Source organism: Lissotriton helveticus, chromosome 10 (assembly GCF_964261635.1).
Source record: "Lissotriton helveticus chromosome 10, aLisHel1.1, whole genome shotgun sequence".
Classification (NCBI taxonomy): domain Eukaryota; kingdom Metazoa; phylum Chordata; class Amphibia; order Caudata; family Salamandridae; genus Lissotriton; species Lissotriton helveticus.
Genome location: NC_136071.1, coordinates 1,114,545,191 through 1,114,567,662, shown reverse-complemented (window position 1 = coordinate 1,114,567,662; position 22,472 = coordinate 1,114,545,191). Strand labels below are relative to the sequence as shown.

Below are 22,472 nucleotides of genomic sequence, written 5' to 3'. Positions count from 1 at the left end.
CTTTCAATTATTGCATTGTTATATAATTTTGGGCATATCTAAATACAAATTGAAATACATAATTCAGTGACCATAATTACAATTTGTTTAAAAAATGATTACATATAACAGTATTTAAATATCTGCCTGCACTGTTAAAGCATTTTTAAAATATATTATTGCCAACCCAAATTAATTCATGAGCATCCACATAAAGGTATATTTATTAAAAATATAGTTATCTAGCGGATGAAGGAATCAACATATATGTATATTGATATATAAATTAAAGCAGAATACTACTAATTCAGCAAATATAAAATAGAGCAGTAATTATTTGTGTCAATAAAATAGTCAAAAACAATGTGCGCAAGCAAATATTAATAACTATGTGTAGGAAACTGTTTACTGGCTGAAGGGGGGAGTGACACCCAACTCGAGCAGCAACCACAATCACTGGCAGGGTGAAACACAGACGAACCCCAAATTAACCTGTGCTTAACTCTCTGGTATCTTGGCATAAAAGCAGTCAGGCTTAACTTATAGGCAATCTGCAAAGTATCTACGTAGCACTTTAAACAGCAATAAAGTGAAAACACAACGCATTAAAAAAATCCCACATCAATTTAGGAAATCAGTAAAATTTCATGAATTATTTAAGACCAAAACATCAATATTCCAATCAGTAAAACCGAAGATATGCAATTTTTTAAGATTTAAATGAAAACAGTTCTTGTGCTGGACCAGGTCAAAGTCACAAATTCAGGGTGACCACAAAGGAGCATGGGCCAGATATAGGACCAGATTATGTCTGCTGAACAAATATATCCTGGTGTATGGGCTGCACGGTGTCATCTTGAAAGGCTTTACACCTTCCAGCATCGGTTCCGAGGAGCTGCAAGGTACACAGTGCGAGTTCCTGCACCGGGTTACATTGCCCTACATCACTCCAGTGAAAATGTGTGGCAAGGCTTTATGAAGCTTCACATCAACTCATTTCTGATGGGCGCTAGAAGTTGGGCAGCAAGGCTTGGCGAGGCTTTGCGTTGCTCATCGTTGTTGAGGATGGCAGTCGCTCATCTCAGAGATGGCCCATTCTGCCAACACTTACTCTCCTTTTGTTTCACTGTCTGGGAGCAATTACAAAGACCAACTGCCAATTACACCTATCATGTGATCCAGGATGCAGGGACCAAATGGTTAGGATAAGAACATGCTACCTTTCTAAAAGTGTAATTTTCAGAATTGCAACTTAAAATCCAACTTTACCAAAAAAGAGGGTTTTAAATTACATATCTTTAGACACCAAACGCAACATTCCTATCTGCTCCTAATTGAAAGTTTCCACTTATTAAATGTAATGAGGAAACCCAATGTTATTCTATGGTAAAGGTAGGCTTCACATTAGTGAAACACTATTTTTAAGAGTTTTTCACTACCAGGACAGGTAAAACGTAAAAGTACATGTCCAACTTTTTAAATACACTAAACCCTGCCCTCTAGGTTGTGTAGGGCCTAATCTAGGGGTGACTTATATGTATTAAAAAGGGATTCTGGGCCTGGAATGAGGTTTAACTTGCCAGGTTGGAATGGCAGTTTAAAACTACACACACAGGCTGCAATGGCAGGCCTGGTACCAAATTTAAAGGGCTACTTTAGTGGGTGACAGAATAAGTGCCGCAGGCTTACTAGTTGCTTTTAATCAGGCCCTGGATACAGGTAGTACCATTATACTAGGAACTTACAAGTAAATTAATTATGCCTATTGGGTATAAGCCAAATTCGCTATGATTAAAGGAGAGAGCACAAACACTTTAGAACTGCTTAGCAGTGGTAAAGTGTCCAGAGTCTAATACCAACAAAAACAGAGTCGGAAAACAGGAGGGTGAAAGCAACAAGTTTGGGGATGACCCTGCAGAAAGGGCCAATTCTACATCAAGTAATGAAAAATATAATAATTAAGAATAACATTTATTCACAAATGAAAAATGCATATATAATTATTTTGCTAACTAAAACGTGATAATTTTCTGACAAATCATTTAAAACATGTCTTAAAAAAACTAACGATTCTCAAACAACAATGGTCCCTAGAGTATCAAAGATCAAAAAAAGGGAATAAAAACATAGGCCACAATGGGAGCTATATTTGGCCACTGTCCAGCCGGACAGGGTATTTTATTTTTTAACAAATGGAAAAATAACGGAATGTAAATCAGGCACAATCCTGTACCATGTTGGGAAAACACAGGGAGGGGAATTTTAGGCAAGAGCGAGCATTATTGGCCACTTGTGATTCAGTGAAATTTGTAAGTAGTGCCAAACAAGTGCTAGACACAACATGGATAAAACATAGTAGTTTGGTTGTGAAAACACTTTTAACAAAGTCGACGTTTCGATCCCTTATGCTCAATACTGTGGGATCATCATCAGGACTCACAATAGTAACCTTTGCTTGCCTGGTATATACATTTTTAACACACAACCGCCTGTTAAAGGGAACAAGAGTTAGGGAGGGGTTGGGAAAAAGAAAACAAACAATTTCGCTGAGTTAGATTCTGAATTCAAATAGCACTGCACTTCATTCGGAACCGACTTAGCGTGATATCTAAATTGTGCAAGTTTGTGTTGTAACCTTGAATCACGCGAGAAGTGAAGCATCGTGATGTGTGAAAATGAAGATTAATTACAGACTGTTATTCTATAGAGGTATTGAAAACGGGTGTTTCCTAGAGCCATACTTTTTTTTTAAATTAACGATATCATTACTTGAGAGCAATCACGGACCCCTTATATATAGAACGATATCATTGCTTGGGAGCATTCGCGAACCCTTGTGTCGCCGATACATTCGTGCGTTGGCCAATGTTTGATGACTGACTTCCTAATTTTGTTAGAGATTGGTGAGAAAGTCGTCACACATGCAATTCTATCTGTTTGACCTTTAATAACAATTGTTGTGGCTTGAACTTCACCTTAACTTGGGACAAAAGATCCATACCTCACCTCTAGAGGTTCACCCATTCGTAAAGATTCCCGCCTGATATTAAATTCCTTATATTCCGCAGCCACTTATTCGATCGATACCTGGGCACAACGAAAGTGATAGCCTAGAATCAAAAACAAGTAATTTTGTTTACCCATACCAAGTAATTCCTGGCAACACCTTAGATGAAACCCTCTCCTGATCGGTTTCTTTCCGTACTCTAACAGGAGACATCTAATCGAAATTGTCTCCGAACTTCAAAACAAACCCCTGAGCCCCTCCGACCCACCTGGGTAAGCGAAAAAACCCCTAGAAGCACTGAATGAATGAGCACGAATGTATCGGCGACACAAGGGTTCGCGAATGCTCCCAAGCAATGATATCGTTCTATATATAAGGGGTCCGTGATTGCTCTCAAGTAATGATATCGTTATTTTTAAAAAAAAGTATGGCTCTAGGAAACACCCGTTTTCAATACCTCTATAGAACAACAGTCTGTAATTAATCTTCATTTTCACACGTCACGATGCTTCACTTCTCGTGTGATTCAAGGTTACAACACAAACTTGCACAATTTAGATATCACGCTAAGTCGGTTCCGAATGAAGTGCAGTGCTATTTGAATTCAGAATCTAACTCAGCGAAATTGTTTGTTTTCTTTTTCCCAACCCCTCCCTAACTCTTGTTCCCTTTAACAGGCGGTTGTGTGTTAAAAATGTATATACCAGGCAAGCAAAGGTTACTATTGTGAGTCCTGATGATGATCCCACAGTATTGAGCATAAGGGATCGAAACGTCGACTTTGTTAAAAGTGTTTTCACAACCAAACTACTATGTTTTATCCATGTTGTGTCTAGCACTTGTTTGGCACTACTTACAAATTTCACTGAATCACAAGTGGCCAATAATGCTCGCTCTTGCCTAAAATTCCCCTCCCTGTGTTTTCCCAACATGGTACAGGATTGTGCCTGATTTACATTCCGTTATTTTTCCATTTGTTAAAAAATAAAATACCCTGTCCGGCTGGACAGTGGCCAAATATAGCTCCCATTGTGGCCTATGTTTTTATTCCCTTTTTTTTTATCTTTGATACTCTAGGGACCATTGTTGTTTGAGAATCATTGATACCCACGGTCCCTGGATAACCGAATGGGTTCCCTTGTTTTTTGAAGTTAAAAAAACTAACAGTAATCTTTAAACAGTATGTATCCTCTTCTGTAATATCAAATGCACTGCATAAGCATTTTCAGAGCAGTAGTCTCTCATTGCCATCAGAGCCTCCCAGGTGCAAATGACAGAAAGGAGACAGCAGATCATACACATTTGGCATGGGTCTGCAAGGTTCCTAAGAACACCTTCAGAGATGAGTGCCTTAACAACAACAAAGTGCCTCTTAGGGTGAGTGTAGTGTGCAGTGAGGATAGCTCACATTCAACGCCGTCCCCATCCCTCAAAGGCCGCGGGGTGGTTTCAAGGATAAAACTTTCCCAATGAAATATGTGTGTTGTAAATAGGTCTTACTCCTGGAAGTTGATGTGTACATTAGATATCAAACCTTGAGTAAGACACAACTACTAACAGAAAATGCTTTGCGAAAAAGGCGTGTTTATTTCAGGTGTAATTAACATATTAGCCAGGAGTAAGGCATAATTAAACATGGTAAAGGCAGTGGCGGCTGCTAGGGAACAGTGGCAGGGGGGTGGAGAGTTCGGAAAAAGTCGACTTACCTGCAGAACGCCGGCCGCCGCCTCTCCTCCGTCCTTCTATCCACGATGCATGGAAGCTTAGCAGGAAGCACCCAGGCTCCCAGACTCCCCAAGCCAATTACGATGCTGCTGTCGGTATACAACGTTTACAACGCGCGCGTTACAACGAAGTACCATTACCACGCGGTTATAACAACGAAAGTTGTTACAACGAATTGCGCTGGGGGGCGCTCAAGGATAAAAAATCATTTAATTTACTATCCCAACACCTTCCCTACTATCCACGGCGACTGGTGTTGGAATAGTAAATTATATTTTTTAAATTTGCGCCCCCCCAACGCAAGTCGTTGTAATGACTTGCGTTGTTACAACCGCGTGGTAATGGTACGCGTTGTAACAGTGTGTGTGCTAACGTCATACATCCGCTGCTGTCACCAGCATGAATGCAGCGTCATGATTGGTCTGAACGGCCTGCTTCAATGCTCAGACAGGGAGTGGGAGCCTGTCTATGTTCTCCACCCAGGCTGTGCAAAACATCCACGTGGAGAACATGCTAAGCGTGCATGACAGTTTGGCCAGACCAAGACGGCTGGCTAAACTGTCATGCGCACTTAAGTGCACCAACCACTCCACCCCTTGCTGCCTATGACGACCTCCCAGCCCCGTCCCACCCCATAAAACTGCCTCAGTATAGAGAAATAAAATGACAAATAAGATTGTGTTATTCTAATTTTATTTTTCCTTTTTATACTGCTTAAAGAGCAGTGGACGATCCTCCTCTCCCTTAGCCGAGGATCCGCCGCTGGGAAAAGCTCTAGAGAATCTGGTGCCCTGTATTTGCACTGCACGCTGCCTCACCCTGTCTACAAACCTACTTCCTTCTCCTTATGGGAACTGCTGCATTTGCCATGTCCGCTGTAGATGGGCCAGTCACAAACTAAGGTAGAGTCATGCCGCATTAATGCTAAAGATCAGACTTTACTTCGACACTCAAACACAAGAGAAGTGGCTGACCACTTCACAGCTCAAACATGCAATACAAATATTTAAAGTACTAACCCACAACATTCCAGGCAGTAAATGAAGGCTACATTAATGCCTGTGGATTGATGACTTGGCTCTAACCTGGCTATTCCTGCAGGGAAGAAAAGCCAACATTTGGCTCAAGACAGCCTCGATCCTGGATGGGCTCGTCTATTTCAGTCACTCATGCAGATGATGCTGCACGCAAGCGTAATAGTGGTGAGAGGGTGTGTGGCTTTTCAGGCTCTACCGCCACTTCTGATGCCAACTGGTCTTTGTTGCCAGAACATTCATAGGGCACTGAAATCCTAGCGCCAGTATGAGGCGCAATGACGTGGCTTGCCGTTTCCTGTGGGTGTTAATGCGATTTTGAGGTTTGGTATTTCCATAAGGCGAGGTAAGGGAAGAGCCTTAGATTGCCACCCAGTTGCAATACCAAATTACTGAAACAAGTACATCCAGTGCCTTTTCCAACGTATGGGGAGAACTCAAATGTCAAAATTGTATTGCTCTTGGAGCGCTGAAAGTCCTTTCACCAGTCCATTCCTATTTTACTATATTACAATTGTCTGGGGTCACTGTTGCCTTCTAGTACTTCAGGAGTAGGCCAGAAGCACCAACTAGAGGAGAAAGTGAGAATGAATGTAAAAAACATGATTTTTAGGACTCGCCTACCAGACAGAGGCTGCATTGCTTGCTGCGTAAGGTATTGTTAGCTTACAGTGTACTTTGAGCCCTCCCATTGCTTTCCATTGGTTGGCTTTATTTTCACTCTCATTTGTTTACTTCCTATTTGTTAGCTTCTGTGGCCTGTTCTTCCTCTTCTTGTGTTTGTCCCTCCACTGCATGGGTGAAGTCTAGACAGTGAGGCAAGTGTCAATTAATTGCTTGTGCCTCAATAGAGTGAATGCCATTGATAAAGACTTTGCTATGAGTAGTTGTGACTCAGTCTTCTAGTACTGAAGTAGGCCAGAACTAGAGGAAAAAGTCAGAGTGAATGTAAATACATGATTTCGTTTATTTCCTGCTTAGTTCACTGAACCGTTCTGTTTGTTTGAAGGTAGGCTTTAAATATAGAACATGATTTTCATGTTCACTTCCGTCTTTGGGTGCTTGCAGCTTACACTTTTTTCTCATTGCAGGGTGCTTTCGGACTAGAGGGTGCACCCGGAATCGGTGGCGCTCCAGGGCCGCGAGGCAGCAAGGTAAGATCTATGTGGACTATACATTTGCTTACATTGCCTGCTGTCAGGTATATTGCTGAAGATTCCACTCACTCGAGTGACATATGGCCTTGTCTTTCACTGATTTGGGGACCATCCTTCTTTTCAGCATTCCGTTGTCCTCGAGTTAGGTTTGCAGTCTTCAATTACTAACCTATGCATATGTATATCCCTACATCACAAAAATGTATGCCACATAGGTGAAAATAAATAAACGCCATGAACAATAGTGGGATAAAGTGATGTAACACATACAACCATTAAAGAACTTTCACCTTACAAATCAATGCCCCAGGAGGCAGTGTAGTATCACATTCACTGTAAGGGAGCGGTGTGAGCTGGGCTTCAGAAGCCCCTACATGGCATAAAATATACTAAATATACAGCCTTCCCAAATAGCGAAGGGATGGACAGGCTCATAATAATTCTCCTCACAGCCTGCCAGTAAAAGTGGTAACAGCTGTAAAGATTTGCTTCCTTCTTAAACCTGAGTACTAAACCACAATTCCTTCTTGGTGACACTAGAAACCGCCATCCTACCCATGCCCTATGATGCCACCATGTTAAGACTTATGTAAAGCCACCCCGCAAATCAGAGTAATGGATAGCTTGCCGCCGTCGCCCCCAGTGCAAGAGCCCCTATAGACTTCCTACCTCCTCCGACTGGACTCTTTGAAAGCTACTTCCAAAAACCGAACAACTACCACTAACTAATGTTATTCCTTATATGGTTACCTGCTGAGAGATGTTTGCAAGAATACACCCAAGCTGACTGCAAAATACTATTCTATTAAATTGAAATCCTACCTGTGACCACAACCACACGTGCCGTTCAATCAGCCGCAGATCTTCCTGTCCAACCAGTGTAAAAGGTCTAACCTAAAACCAACTGGGGAAAAGACAAGAGGAAGGTCCCCCCACGGGGTTTCATTGCGCCCAGAAGTGGTTGGGAATCCTTCTGTGAATTTCTAGCCTGCCTCGTCTGCCTGAAATGTTTTCTCTCATGTCCACGAGAAATAGTCTTGTAACAGTCCTGTAGTTATGTTATACGCAAGAAATTGAGACTGTATTGCCAGAAATTATATATATTTTTTTAAATCATTAAGTTTTTTGCCAGGAACAATTAAACCCAAAAAATGCACACAAAAAATCACAATAATATTTTTGTTTGTATTTGATTAAAACATATGTATATTGCTAAAAATGAAGCAACTATCAATGTTAATGTCAAAGAAGAATTTACAAAGGTTTTTCAAAAAAGTGAAAATTCTCTGTGTCATACATTTCCTCCCATGTTCTGATGAGTTTTGTAACTTCCAGGGATTCACAAAACTCCCCAGGGATCTACTTGCGAATTTTAGAGTTCAAGGACTGCTTTTAATGCCCAAGAGTTCCCCTTGAGAACTGTAGATTTTACAATTAATCTGCAGGGTTATTTCCACCGGGAAAATATCTATATGTATGGAGAAGCCACTCCCCTCCACTGCCTTACAAAGTGGAGCTGTTGCACACCCTTGTTGGAATACATGTACCTGTGCTTCAGGGATGGGCTTGGCCCATTAGAACAGACACAAGGTCCTATCTCTGTGGTGTTTCTAGCCGGTTGTATGGTTATACACCTGCCCACATCCTGGAGCAGCATGTTCAAATCTCTTGCCTTATACTTTCTACTGTGTAGCATCTGCTTTAATAGCAGAGCTTTTCTACTTGTAAGGAGAATGTGGGGTCAGAAAATCTGCAAGTCATGACTCTTTCTATCAGGATGTGGAAGATTCACCTGCAATTTTTACTTTTTGTGAAAGGGGACCAACGTGACTAATAAAGTGAAAAAAGACCCAGAGAAATAGACACACAATCATATTCTGTAGTGAACTATAAAAGCTAAATATTTTCCTCAATCCGGTTTCCAAGTATCCATAATATATTTTAATCAAATACAAACAAAAATATTATTGTGATTATTTTCACATTCTTTGGCTTTAATCGTTCCTGAAAGAAAACTTTGTGATGGCTTGAGCCTGTGGATTTCTTTCTTTAAAAAAAAACATCATTTCTGGCGATACAATCTCAATTTCTTGCACATAATAAAACTACAACACTGGTGCAGAACTATTTCTCGTGCACGTGTTATCCATCAATCTAGATCATACAGACATATCACGACATATACATGTATGTTACTATATAGTCATCCAATGACATGTTCCATTACCATGTATGAGCCTTATACAACACGTAATTTGTCTTTCATCTCTGTCTGTCAACATGCATATCAGGTCATTCACAATGGTTAGACCCCTAGTACATATATTCATTATTACATCGGTGCTATTGTTGTCTGCCAATCATTCTCCCCGCCCTTTGGCACCTGATGCATCGTTGCAGACCACAACAGTAAATCGCTCCTCGCTAGAGACCAACCTACGAGGTGTTACTCCCAAGGTGCTACCATTGGTCCCTCTGATCGGATCCAGGGGATGGCTATGTGTCTTTTAGCCAATACTAACCCCAATAGAGCAAATTTATTTTGCATTCTCATTCCAGTGGATTTTGTTATTGCTCCCAGTATGTAGTGCTTGACTTACGCTGTAGGTTACCCAATCCCAGTATTCAGCAACTTTCACACACCTCTATTTCGTATGTGCAAAAGTAGTCTAACATTCCGTACACCAGAGACACATAGAAGACATGTCTCAATAAATTTGATGACATTTTAGGTATGATGGTGGATACTGAAATGTGACAGTTTAAAGCATGCTTTGCTACACACACCCTCAACCAGTGCACCTGTTTTCTTCCATTCTGTGTTCATCAGGTGAAATTCAAAGTCCACATCCCACAGTTGACATATTTTCATGGGAATATTCATTCTGTCCCCTTTCAGGGCCATATATATGTGAGTAATTAGTCTGCGGCTCTGCCCCATTTCCATCTGCACATCCATCATTGCTGTGGCTGGTAACTGGGGAACTTGCGAATTTCCGCCAAATATTTATAGCGGTTTATTGTTAATTTTCCACATTGTAGAAATTGCGCCTTTAGAAGGTTAGAAACTCATTATTCAGATATTCAGCTTCCAAATTATGACAACCCTCCCTCCACCGTTCTATAGTCATATGCTTGCTACCATCTTGCTGCATGGTGCAGGTGTATTGCAAGATAATAAGGTTCCAGGTCGGGGAAACCAAGGCCTCTAGGCTCCACCTCCATTTTAATAATATTCAATGTGATCCTGCATCTCCTACCAGCCCACACCAGCAAGATCAACAAGCTATCGAGCTCCTTAAACACAGCTCGTGGGAGTTCACACAATGTGTTTTGCATCCTACACAGGCAAAGGGTCAAAAACACCACCTTAGCCACTGCAATTCTTGCAGTTACAGATAAAGGAAGTGAATTCCAGGAATTCACTGAGGCTCTAAGCCCATCAAGTATCCATCCTATAAAATAGTCATGATATTTATCTGTTGTGTGCACTATCTGCATGCCCATGGGAAGGTATCTGTTTCCCAGCAAAGGCCTTCATTAGGTTGTTCCTCACTTGTCAGCTTTGCTAAGGGGAAGGGCACATTTTTCTCTGTTAATTTTCATACCAGACAGATGACCAAATTGCTTAGCATTTGAATTAATATGGGCACAGAAATATGTGGTGGAGAGAGGTACACCAGGGTATCATCAGCAACTATACCTTACGTAGCTTGTCTCCTGTTCCAATTCCACAATAATATTGTTGTTAGTCTTAACGCTAGAGACTCACTACATAAGTCAATCAACAGTGGTAATGGGGAGCAACCATACCCGGAGAGCCATTTATCAGAAATAATGCCTCCAGATTTGACTTTAGAGGCTGCAAATCTTTAAATATAGCTTGGACAAATCAAGGCATATATCTTACAAACATGTTCAGTAATTACATGTCTTCTCCCACTTTGTAGCCAAGATGATTGCGAGGTTGTGCTAGTTCTAAACTTTCCATTCTCTATTTCACATATGAGACTTAGACCTATGAGCTCATCCTAAATGTCTCTGAATCCCATCCGCTCAATCAATCAATCAATCAATCATATCATTTGTAAAGCGCACTACTCACCCGTGAGGTTCTCAAGGCACTGGGGTGGGGAATGCTGCTACTGCTCGAAAAGCCAGGTCTTGAGGAGTTTTCTGAAGGTCAGCAGGTTTTGGGTCTGCCGTAGGTGGCGGCGAGGTGGGAGAACGATCTGCCGCCAGAGGTCGCTCTTCCGCAGCGGGGGACTGTGGCGAGGGCGAGGTCAGCGGAGCAGAGCTGGCGGGTGGGGGTGTAGAAGCTGAGTCGTCTGTTGAGGTACGTTGGTCCGGTATTGTGGAGTGCCTTGTGTGCGTGGGTGAGGAGCTTGAAGGTCATCCTCTTGTTGACCGAGAGCCAGTGCAGGTTTCTCAGGTGGGGTGTGATGTGGCTGCGGCGAGGGATGTCGAGGATCAAGCATTCTGAATGTATTGGAGACGTCTCAGGAGTTTGGCCAAGGCTCCTGCGCAGAGGGCGTTTCCGTAGTCCAACCTGCTGCTGACGCGGGCCTGGGTGACCGTTCTTCTCGTTTCAGTGGGGATCCACTTGTAGATCCTGCGGAGAATGCGGAGGGTGTTAAAGCAGGAGGAGGAGGCGGTGTTGACCTGTTTAGTCATGGAGAGGGTGGAGTCGAGGATGACCCCTAGGTTGCGTGCGTGGTCGGTGGGTGTTGGAGCGGTTCCCAGTGCGGTCGGCCACCAGGAGTCGTCCCAGGCCGAAGGGGTGGATCCGAGGATGAGGACCTCCGTCTTGTCCGAGTTCAGCTTCAGTGAATCACTGACTCATATATCTACTACACTGGAGGGTGCAATCTATCAAACAACAGATTTGCCAGAATGTCACCTAATTTCATGTTACCAAACATTCATCCATCACAGATATGGTCCTCTTTCTATTCTGTAATTAATCTGAATTTACAATCCATACATCCCTCATCAATAATATTAGTTCCAGCTAAGTGCAACCAAATAGGCCTTCATGGAGAAATGCAGCAAACATAGTAAAACACTACAATAGACAAGATCCGGTGGCAGTGCAGGTATATGTCAAAAAAGTGTTAGGCAAAGAGAATAAATGAGGATGAGCAAGGGCCAAAGATGGATCAGGGCCTTGAAAAGACTGCTGGACAGATGAATGAAGATCTGGCCGTATATATCTGATTGCAATTTGCAGTTAAGGCTTTACAAACCGGCCTATGAAATCGAATGCGAGTTCTTAAATTTCTGAATTGGAGTGGGTCACAATCTTTCACAATTACTTCCAGCAAACATTTAAAAAAAATTCACAAATGGTTTTGAAAGAGTTGCCATTTCCACTTGGTTGCCAGGAGCTTTTCAAAGTTTTGCAACTTTAATGCATTGCACACCAAATCTGTATTTGGAAGCGGTGCCTACGATACGCCCTTTCCAAATAGCGATTCAGTAAGGGGTCAGGAAAAACTATTTCAGGAGTCTGTAAAGGTTTCGCGATTCTTAAAACTGGAGTTGTACATTTGAAAAAGCAATGGTTCGTACATCTGGCACTTCATTCCTTGACCGGTCATCTACTTTTGAATTGCTTTAATTGAGTTCCTTTCAGTGAGAATCCCTTATTTACACTGCCTATGGTGGGGAAGCAGGGGTATTGATTTATCATGAACAATAGAATGGAAAACCAGTCCTGGAGATGGTTATTGTTTTTCTACATTGCTCTATAGGGTCCGCCTGGAGACTCTGGTGAGAAAGGAGAACTTGGACCGGCCGGCTGGCGTGGACCTGTGGTGAGAATTCAACTTGCTTTTAATAATGTTTCAGCCCTGGTTGATTTGGTTCTATTTAAATTATATCTCGAGCCAGGAGCACTGGGTGTTTACCCATCTCATTTCATTACAGGGAGACGAAGGCCGAGATGGGTATGGCGAACAGGGTGGCAAAGGTGGCAAGGTAGGAGGGGAAACCCAAACCCTGATTGGTACAAAAATCTGGTTAATTGGAATGTTTACTTAGTGTTACAAGGGTGTAAATAGCCATCTGAGACAGCAAACAGTCATGCCACAGGGAGTTGTTAAGTATCTAAGATTGTCAACATATATAATAACGTAGCATATAATCACTTGACAATGTTTTTAAAGGAAGTGAAACAAAGTAAATTATGTGATTTTCAACCTGTAGTTTCCCACACAAGGAGCCATTCTTTCATGAATGTGTAAACGTGTCAGAATGGAAGAAAGGCTGACATGTTTGCATTTTGTTTTCTTTGTGTAATATCATTGGCAGACAGTGCTGACTTTCTACGGTGCCACATTGTGTGCCTGTGTCGTCCCAATTAGGGCTCTGAAAAACTTTACCTGAAAGGAGTGTCTCCTAAAAGGTGGCTATCCCAGGGAATTTTAGCCAGGCTCCTTTATACAGTGGGCAGGAAAACTCTTCAGCCTCTGATGTCCTGGGATAGGCCTCTCCTGGGAAGAGTGGTCTGAGATTTGTTGCATTTGATCAGCCATGTTCCTGTGGTCTCTTATAGGTTGTTCTGCTGTGCTCTCTTATTCCCTAGCCCATCCGGGGTCACTGAGGGCTTATTTGCCGAGATATCTGCATTCTGTGGGTACCAAAATGTTACTGCGGACATAGGCAGGTTCGGCAATTCACAACTGTGATGTTGCATTTTTGTAAAGTCTGCTCAATAAAAAAGACTGAAACTCAAACACTCTTCAGGAAGTGCATGTTGCTGAAGACTAGGTCTTCAAATGTCTCCACCATAAATAATAAGTGAGCACATAGTGGTGAAGGCACTGGATTTCTTCTTAGCAACTGGGCAAAGCTTTTCACTTGACCACATCTCAGAGATAGACTACATCTACGCCTGTTAGAAACTATTGTGGGCACTTGTGTTGTGCTGCGGTGTATTATGTTATGTTACAAATATTTGTGTAGCTCGATTTTACATGTTGGCACAGCAAAGTGCATCATTCGAGCATATCTCAAAGGTAGAATACAGCTACACCTGCTTGAAGTTATGTTCTGTAATGTCGTGTTCTGCTGTGTTATATTACAATTATCAACATATCTCAATTCCTCCATTTGTGTGGTACTATAGATTCTTTAGGGACTGGGTACTCTGGGATTAAGATGGACTGTGATTATTGTGCGTGGTATTGTATAGTTGTGAATCATATTGGATAGTGGTCGACTTAAAAGAACTGACTACTGAGCTGCGTAGTACCCTGCTAAGTCATGTCACACAATTGGGTGATGCATTGTGTAGTCAGGAGAGCTTTGCAGTTTGTTTTGGGGGTTCATGTGGCTCCATTGCTCAGTTTAGGGTAGTTGTTCAGATTAGAGGCCTTGCTATCTTATTCTGTGGCTTTCATGCAATGTTGTGCATATGTGAAGGTAGTCCATTTAACTTAACTGTTCAGAATGTTTGATAGGTAGGTTGGCAAGATGATTTGGAAGACCTGTTGAAGTGCCAACGCTCAGTCAACTAGGTGGATTTGTTGTCATGGTGCGCGCATGTTGGTGGCAGGGAGAGTGTCTCATGCATACTGTTGGTCTATAGTAATCTTGATTTTTGGCTTATGATTGAATCTTAAACTCTCAGAAAGTAGCAATGCTTGACCAACTATATGGCTTTGGTGGTGTATTAGTGTTGGGTGTTTGTCTAAAATACACTGTACATGTAGGGCACTTAAAAGTTATATATGGGATCAGTATAGGGGCTCTTTTTGACAAATGCCAAGGAAGATTGATATCAGTGTATTTGCTCAGACATGTCTGTGCTACAAAGGATGAATGTGAGGTGTTCTCGTTACAAAGTTCTGTTGGGTTGCCCTGTTGAAGAAAGGCATGCAGAGAAAACCAATGACAGCAATACCATCATACATAAATAGTTCCATGATCAGTCATGTATTTGAGATAAAAATAGTGAATATTTATTGAATTAGTATGATGTATATGATCCTCCCTGTCACAGAAAAGGGCTGAAGGGACAATGAAAGTTTCATCTCTGGTGGCACATATTCTCAGCAGAGCCTGTGATGTTTTGGGTCAGACTGTGCAATCCCCGGCTGTAATGGAGCGGGTGATGGGCCTTGATGTCTTTCCAATGCCGCTTTAGAAAAAAGAGCCCATGAGGAACCTTGAGGAATTAGTGGGTGGAAGTGGACTACTAAAAATCATTAAGAAGGGCAAAACGTGGAAAGTAATCTTGTGAAAGTTGAGAACATTTGGTAATATCATGTGTTGTGGTGTGTTTTCCAGGGCCAAGAAGGATTTCCAGGGTACAACGGACTAAAGGTATAAAACACATGTGGCAGTGCATGGTAATATAATGTCTGTTGCTTATGGTTCATTCTGTTGTAAGAGGTAGCCTAACATGTTGTTTGTACACTCCAACGTTTTTAAGAGCTGGATTTCTTCCCACTTTATCAGGCTATCAATAAACAAATTTAGTTTTTTTCTGGCAGTATTTTAAATAGTTCCCTCTTGAAATCTGACAAATTTTCTTGCCCTGCTGCATGGCTTATGTCCTTTTCATCTTACTTTTATGAAATTCTGCATATCTCAATTAAATTGTCTCACTCTTTTTCATACCTTTTTTTATTTGCCAAATTTTTATAAAGTATGAAAAACACCAAGGGTCTGATACTACCACCAATATACTCACAATTCGAGATCTTACAACAAAAGGAAGCAGACATACATCGAAGGCAGATTAAGAAGAAGAAACTGAAGTACGAAGACAGTCAGGGATAATGGCTATCCTGTTGAACCCTGATAATTTGAGATCGAGTGATTCCAGGAGGATGTAGTTAATTCACCATTGGTGGGTTTCCTGCCAGCAAAGTTATCACACACTACAACATTGTGACGATATTTGATTTGGCAGCAATTTCACCAATGGTAGATTCATCCCATTGTCAGGACTAAATGTTTTTTACATTACTGCTAATCCCTCTGAACGCCATGGAGGGCAAACATGTTGGATTCAATCTGCTTTCTTTTTCTGTCCTGTCCATCTTAGCATTTAAACCACATAACTCTAGCAAAGTGTGGTCTTTGCTCCTTGATGCTGTTGCACTCCCCCTTTGTACAAATTGGGATATGGAATGCTGCCAGATCAAGATGGACTACAATGCTGCCCTTGGAGTGTGCATGTCCCCAAAACACTTTGCGCTCATCTGCCATGCAACCAGGATCAACCAACCAATGGCCTCCTGCTTTAGTTCACAGCTGGAACGTGTGCTGATCTGCTTAAAGAATGTGGAAAAAAGAAATATGGCTTCTCCCAAATCAGCCCTTAAATATAGGAGTTTTTCATTCTAGTTTTTATTAAGCTTGACTACCAGCAATTTGGCCTGTTGGTGACAGGACCTGAAGTGACATATTCAAGAGACATTGCTACTGTGGGAAGAACCGTGGGGCAGATTTACAAGGAACTGATGCATCTGCATAGATGCGTCAGTTTACTTGAGCCACCTCCAAATGTCCTTGCGCCACCATGGATGCACTGTATTTACAATGCAGTGCACCATGGCGCAAGGAATTACAGATGCATCGGAAATTCTGACGCATCTATTGAAGGAAAAGTGATGCATTGTTGGAGTTTGTCACAAAAGTGACGCAACTCCAGCAATGCGCCAGAAAACATAGGCAGGTCACATGTAAAATGCCATGCGTCAATCCTTACGCCTGGTCTGAGCAGGCGTAGGGATTTTGACGCAGTGAAGGTGTAGAGTGACGACGTGAAATCTTGTAAATTTCACTGTACCGGTTCTATGTGGCTTTTTGCATGGGAACGCCCACCCTGCATACATTATACCTGGCGCAGGTATAATGTGAAGCAGGGCTTTACAACGTGATGCATCTCCCTAGATGCGTCACGTTGTAAATGTAAATGTAGGCGTATTTATAGAGCGCACTGATACTCAGGAGTGTCCTGGCGCTGTACTCATACCGCTAGGGAACCCATCCTGGCTTTTCCCCGTGAAATGTCCACTCCTGGGCATCCCTGGGGTGCAACCAGGCATCCCCAGCGCTGTAGGGGGCCGTTGTGGAGACTAAGCAAGCTATTGCCCAGAGTTGCAGCGTGGGACTCGTGCTCAGAGTAGGCACCGAGGCGAGAAATCAGGTCCGAGGAATTATGAGCCCAAGAACCGCCGAGATAACCGAGATCAGCCGAGGCGGGATTTGAACCCTGGTCCCGGGCCAGGCCTCTACACCAGGGACTGCCGCTCTAAGCAGTGAGCCACACTTCTCCACTAAATGGGCTGCAACTTTTACGCCGCCACTGTGCCACAAAAGTGACGCAATGACGCCGCAAAAGTGACACTAGGGGCTTGTACATCTGCCCCCTTGTGTTCAGAAACTGTAAACGGCTGGTTTGCAGAGACTTACATTGAAAGTGCTTTGGCCTATTATCAGTTTTTGCTGTGTAAAAGTAAAGTATAGTGGTATCAATGCCTTTTCTGCATAATGCACACTTCCTTAACTGGAGACAGTAAGCCACTAAAGTTTGGCCAAAACCATTGCAATGTGTTCATGCTGCCCAGTTTAAGATGTGAAGTTTGCTTCAACATTCTGGATTTTTCACAGAAGCCTAACCAGGATTTATGGCAATCTTAGATACAGACTATTGCAGTAGTCTTCCCTAGAAGACACAGTGACATCTGATCACCTCACCCCTCATAATGCTGTATTGTCTGCTTCATATGACCTGCATTATTTACAGGATCTGCTGGATCACCTACAAAGTACTAACTATAAGGTGAATAGCTACTAGATGAATGCAGCAGATGTGATTGACTGGATGTCCTTGTGTGTGTTCCAGAGAAATGTTCCACAATTCTGCAGGGATCATGTGTGCCAGCAATTGACTCCTGGGGTGGCTGAATTGATCCTCAGACTGACATCAAATTCAGTGCCCTAGTGATTAAAAAACGAGGTTTAAGACAGTAAAAGACATACAGGCCATGTTGCTTTTAGGCTAAAAGCTGGATGGGTGCAAGGAGGTTCCTAGAGGTGGTTCTGGCCATTAGGGTGCAGTTCAGGGAGATAGACAGCCAGTTGCTGGCAACCAAGGGAGGTGGGACTAGGGATGACGCCATAGCTGTAGCCATTTGAAATGCTACAGAAAAAGATGCTGACATGGTCCTGCGGGAGGCAAAAAGAGGCACATGAGGGAGTGGCCAGTGAGCTCTCACTTTCTGCAGGTCATGTGTCAGCCAATCACACAGATGGGGTACTGCCCTGTACACTAGGACTCTTTGTACTGCAGAGCACAAGGTAGAAAAAAGGTGGGAGCAAGTCACAATAGCTAATGGGTAGCTTTGGCGCGGCAGATAGGTCAGTGGGTACAGTGGCTGGGATTGTGGCAAAGAGGGGGAAGTACAGTACAAAAGGGGAACCACTATCTAGCAAGACAGCCAGGCTAAACCTAGTCAGCACAATAAAGTGGTTAATTACATCACTCCAAAGGGAAGTTAGAGGCCAATATAACAATCATGGGTGGTAAGGAGAATGCATCTATATCATCCAATTGGAAGAGATTGTGGCAGTGAAGATGCTTCAAGTTGTGTGTGAGTATCAAAAATCCCTAGGGAGGAAAACTCAGTCAGGGTCATTAAAATCAAAATCTAAAAATAAAAGAAGTAAGATGCCAATAGCCACACCTTCTCAGTCTGTGCACCCAGTACCTGCAAAGCATCCTAGCACGGCTCAGGGTTTCCAGTTCAGTACTACAGATCAGAAAGGAGCTAGGGGCTCGTCTGTTCAAAGAGCAACCCCTCAACCACCAAGAAGGACCTCCACTTAGTCTTTGAACTAGGAAACTATCTCCTGCTGTGCCTGTTTCTCTCTGTTAAATGCCATACACATCCTTCCACTGGTCTCTAGCATGGTTTGTATTATACATACATACATACAGACTTAAAACTATATATTTATAGTAAAACAGGAATAATCTAGTTAAACCCACACTACAACTCCTGCCACTAAATGGGGTGATATTGGTACTCCTCCAGTGTGGGTCAGCGCAGGCAGAGTCAGAGCAGCACCAGACATGCACAGCCCGCCGTGGCCATTGCTTGTTGGTTTGCTGTGAAGGTCTGGGTATGCTTCATTTAATGTACCTATTGTGAAACAAACACAGATATAATGATGATGACTTTACGCACATCTACTTTGAACATGAGTAATCACCTCATAGACCAATCTTCCAGATTTGCTAATCAAAACTTAATTTTTGCACACTTGTGTGGTATCAGTCTTACAACAAATGTTCAAGATCATCTGCAAATATTGATACCTTTGCTACAAATTCCTCTGTAATACACACACACTTGCTTTTTGCTGTCCTGGGTATCATGGAAAACACAGAAGACCCGCAGACAAGTGTGCTGCTGCTCCTGCAATCCATACTGTGTAGGTGCAAAATGAGTGTCTATACAGTGTAAAGTGTGCTTTCCTTCATTTACACTGGAATAGAACTATGCAAATTAGGGACAAATTGTGTGCCTGTGCCATATACTGATCCAGGTGCACAGGCAAAGAGGCAGTGAAGGGGTGGATTACCAGTACCACCAGCAGGTGGCACTAGGGTATTGCCCTTTATGAATCCACAATTACAGGGTATCCATAGAGGGCACAAGGACTTTCTGGGACCCCCTAGATCATTCAGTTCAGACTTCATTACCAGTGGGGCGGTGGGGTCACCAGCCATCCTCCAAAGGCACTGATATACCCGGCACCTCAACCACTAAAGGAGACTCCGAAAGCCGTCAGGTCCTCCCTTGAGGGCCAAGGGCCTTCTGCACAGGAGCACAGAGCAGTGCTTTGAACTGGTGCTCCACTTTGGCTACTGTGCTCTTTCCAGCAAGTTATTCAGAACATTAACTCAGGCACTTTTGACAACATGCTTTTTGGAAATTGGATGCACCTAGTCTGCATTGTGCACACACACCACAAACTTATGTCCCCATATCTCGTGAATATGCACATACATTCCCATTCATAGGCTTGGATTTCTTCCACTTAAGTTATAACTATTAACCATTTTCTCTCTTCTTATAGGGTGACCGTGGTGATTCTGGCCTTCCTGGGGATGTTGGAGTGCGGGGCAGTAGAGGAAAGAGGGTAAGAATCATTTTCATAGTTTTGGGTGCATCTTTTCTGTCCTTGATGTTTCAAATTAAGCTCTACTTTGCACACGGGTTGCCGAAACCTGACCCTTTCTCTGATGACTTAATCCTTGTTGCTCACTGTTCATACAAAATATTTTCAAAATCCAGCATCTCATCTACCTGGCCTGGAAATAGTACTTCCTCGGCCAGAGCACTGTGGTTGCCTGGTTTGGCAGACTCATGGAGTACATGGGACGAGGGTGCGAGGTATCCTTGACATGCTGCAGGAAGTATGTCAATCAAGCTAAGCCACTGACATGACATACCATGTTCTCCTTTCCAAGCTATATGTCTCCTTAATTGTTAATTAGTCCTATCATACATGCTTGGGTGAGTATATTATTCCAGCCTGAGCTGAATTTAATTGACATCTTTGGAATGTTTCTACCCAACAACGGTGATATCCACAATAAAGTTGCCCCATAAGAATGGAGGGTTCAGTGTGCCATGTGCCAGAGTATGATTCACATTATTTGGTTTCACAATTAGACAGAGCTCAATTATTCCCTATAACTGTGAATTCGATACATTAGATATGGTGTCCAGCAAGTTTCAGGTGGAAGATATGTAATCCCTTCTCTCCTGTTATGTTTCATATAGATACCCCCAATATAGGCTCGGGCAGTGAATCAGAATCAGAACAAAGCTTTATTTCGATTGTGAAACCGCAACCATAAAAAGCACAGATAAAAAACATTGAATAAAACAATTTCAAAAACATCTCACATTCTTAAAAGACGTGCTAAGAATTAATTAATAGTGCATGTGGAAGAAGTGATCATCATAATTCTAAATAGCAATGCTCTTTCTCTGGTTGAGAATTTTTTTTTAAAACATGGATAGCCTCCAAGCAACATGTTCATTATCCAGAAGCTGGAGCTTCATAAAAGCAGGACGACATTGTCTCAGCCCCCATTTCCGTAAAATCTGTAAGATCCAGACCTTTCTTGCCTCCTGATATAGTTTACAAAATGAAACAGTATGTATGGATGATTTGGGCGACCAGTTGTCACATGGGCAAGGTTGTAACTCACTTGCCCAATCATTCAAAGTAGAAAAAGAGACAAGCCTCTGTATTGTGCCCAGTCTGAATCTTATTAATAAAAACCTGTCGTAGACACCCAGGACAAAGACTAAATATGGCTGCAGGCTAAAAGTTGTAAGAACCATCTGATGCTGCATCACGCTGGGCTTAGTAATTTCCCTTGATAGTCTTTGGGACTCTAGTTCTGAGAGTACCTCTTTTCTAAGCTTTTTCCTGGAAATCAAAGTAATAATGCCAGGATTGGTGAAGTATTCCGGTTTACCCATACCTTTTGTAAAAACTTGGATAAACTTAACCCAAGGTATCCTTTGTGCCCCATCCAATCTAAGACTATCCTGCAATAACTCTATGTTGAGGATGGTCTCGTCACGCGACCAAATCCTATACCACAGAAGGGTAGGCTCTACTTTGATAAGGTTGGATATGTGTGAGAGACCCAGTTCAGCATCAGAAAAATAGGTGGAGGTACTAGAAGGGACTGATAAAACATATTTTGAAAAATTATTTTCAACTGTTTGAATTGAATCGGTGTTCTCAATGTACCAAATTCCTGCCCCATAGCTAACTGTTGTTACGCATTTAGCTTTATATATTTTTTAAAGTTCTAGAGGTGGTTTGCGTTCCAGCTTTTTTGCAAAGCTGGCTAATGCATACGTAGTTCTAATTAGTGCCAGCTTTTTTGTTGCAACTGCCTGGGCCCAGGTATCATTATGACTAAATAAGATACCTACTTAAGAAAAGCTCTTAGTGGCAGTGATCCGGTTTCCCTCCACAAAAATATCCCTACACTTTTGGATCCCGTGACCACATCTCATGATAAGCGTTTTTGAAATATTGATTCTGAGATCCAATTCCTTCATGAAGTTATAAAAATTATTTATGGTCTTTTGCAAGCCAATCTGGGTACGAGACAGGATCATAGCATCGTCCGCATATAACAATGCTGGAATGGGGCGATTACCTATCTGCGGGAAATCATCGACGTCTTTAAGGAGTGCACCTTTCACCCAAATTCTCCAGATATTGCACTATATAACAGTAATTTAGGTAATGGGGTTGACTTCATCTTGGAGGGATTCTTGGCTTTCACACCTACACACATGCTAGGTAGACTTAGGTACATCTAGTTAGCGTTGCATCATAGGAGTACGCTTTTATTACTGTCATGTATTTTTATACTTGCCTGTATTTATCGTTTTAGAACTAAGGTAGGAGTCTACCATCCTTTTACTCTGTTAGTGCTTATAATAATTTATTTCTGTTTCTGTCTAATGGTTGTTTCAGCACACTTATTTTACACTAGAATGACGCTGG

At 42.3% G+C, this 22,472-nt stretch overlaps 1 protein-coding gene across 1 annotated transcript in view; it reads left to right on the top strand.

Annotated features, from left to right (window-relative positions):
• COL6A6 (collagen type VI alpha 6 chain) overlaps positions 1-22,472 on the top strand; it is a 633,605-nt gene that overhangs the window by 541,157 nt on the left and 69,976 nt on the right. The window contains exons 25-29 of the mRNA XM_078663886.1: positions 6,837-6,899; positions 12,656-12,718; positions 12,831-12,881; positions 15,195-15,230; positions 20,004-20,066. Coding sequence (XP_078520012.1) covers positions 6,837-6,899; positions 12,656-12,718; positions 12,831-12,881; positions 15,195-15,230; positions 20,004-20,066 — 276 coding nt within the window. The remainder of the gene's footprint in view (positions 1-6,836; positions 6,900-12,655; positions 12,719-12,830; positions 12,882-15,194; positions 15,231-20,003; positions 20,067-22,472) is intronic.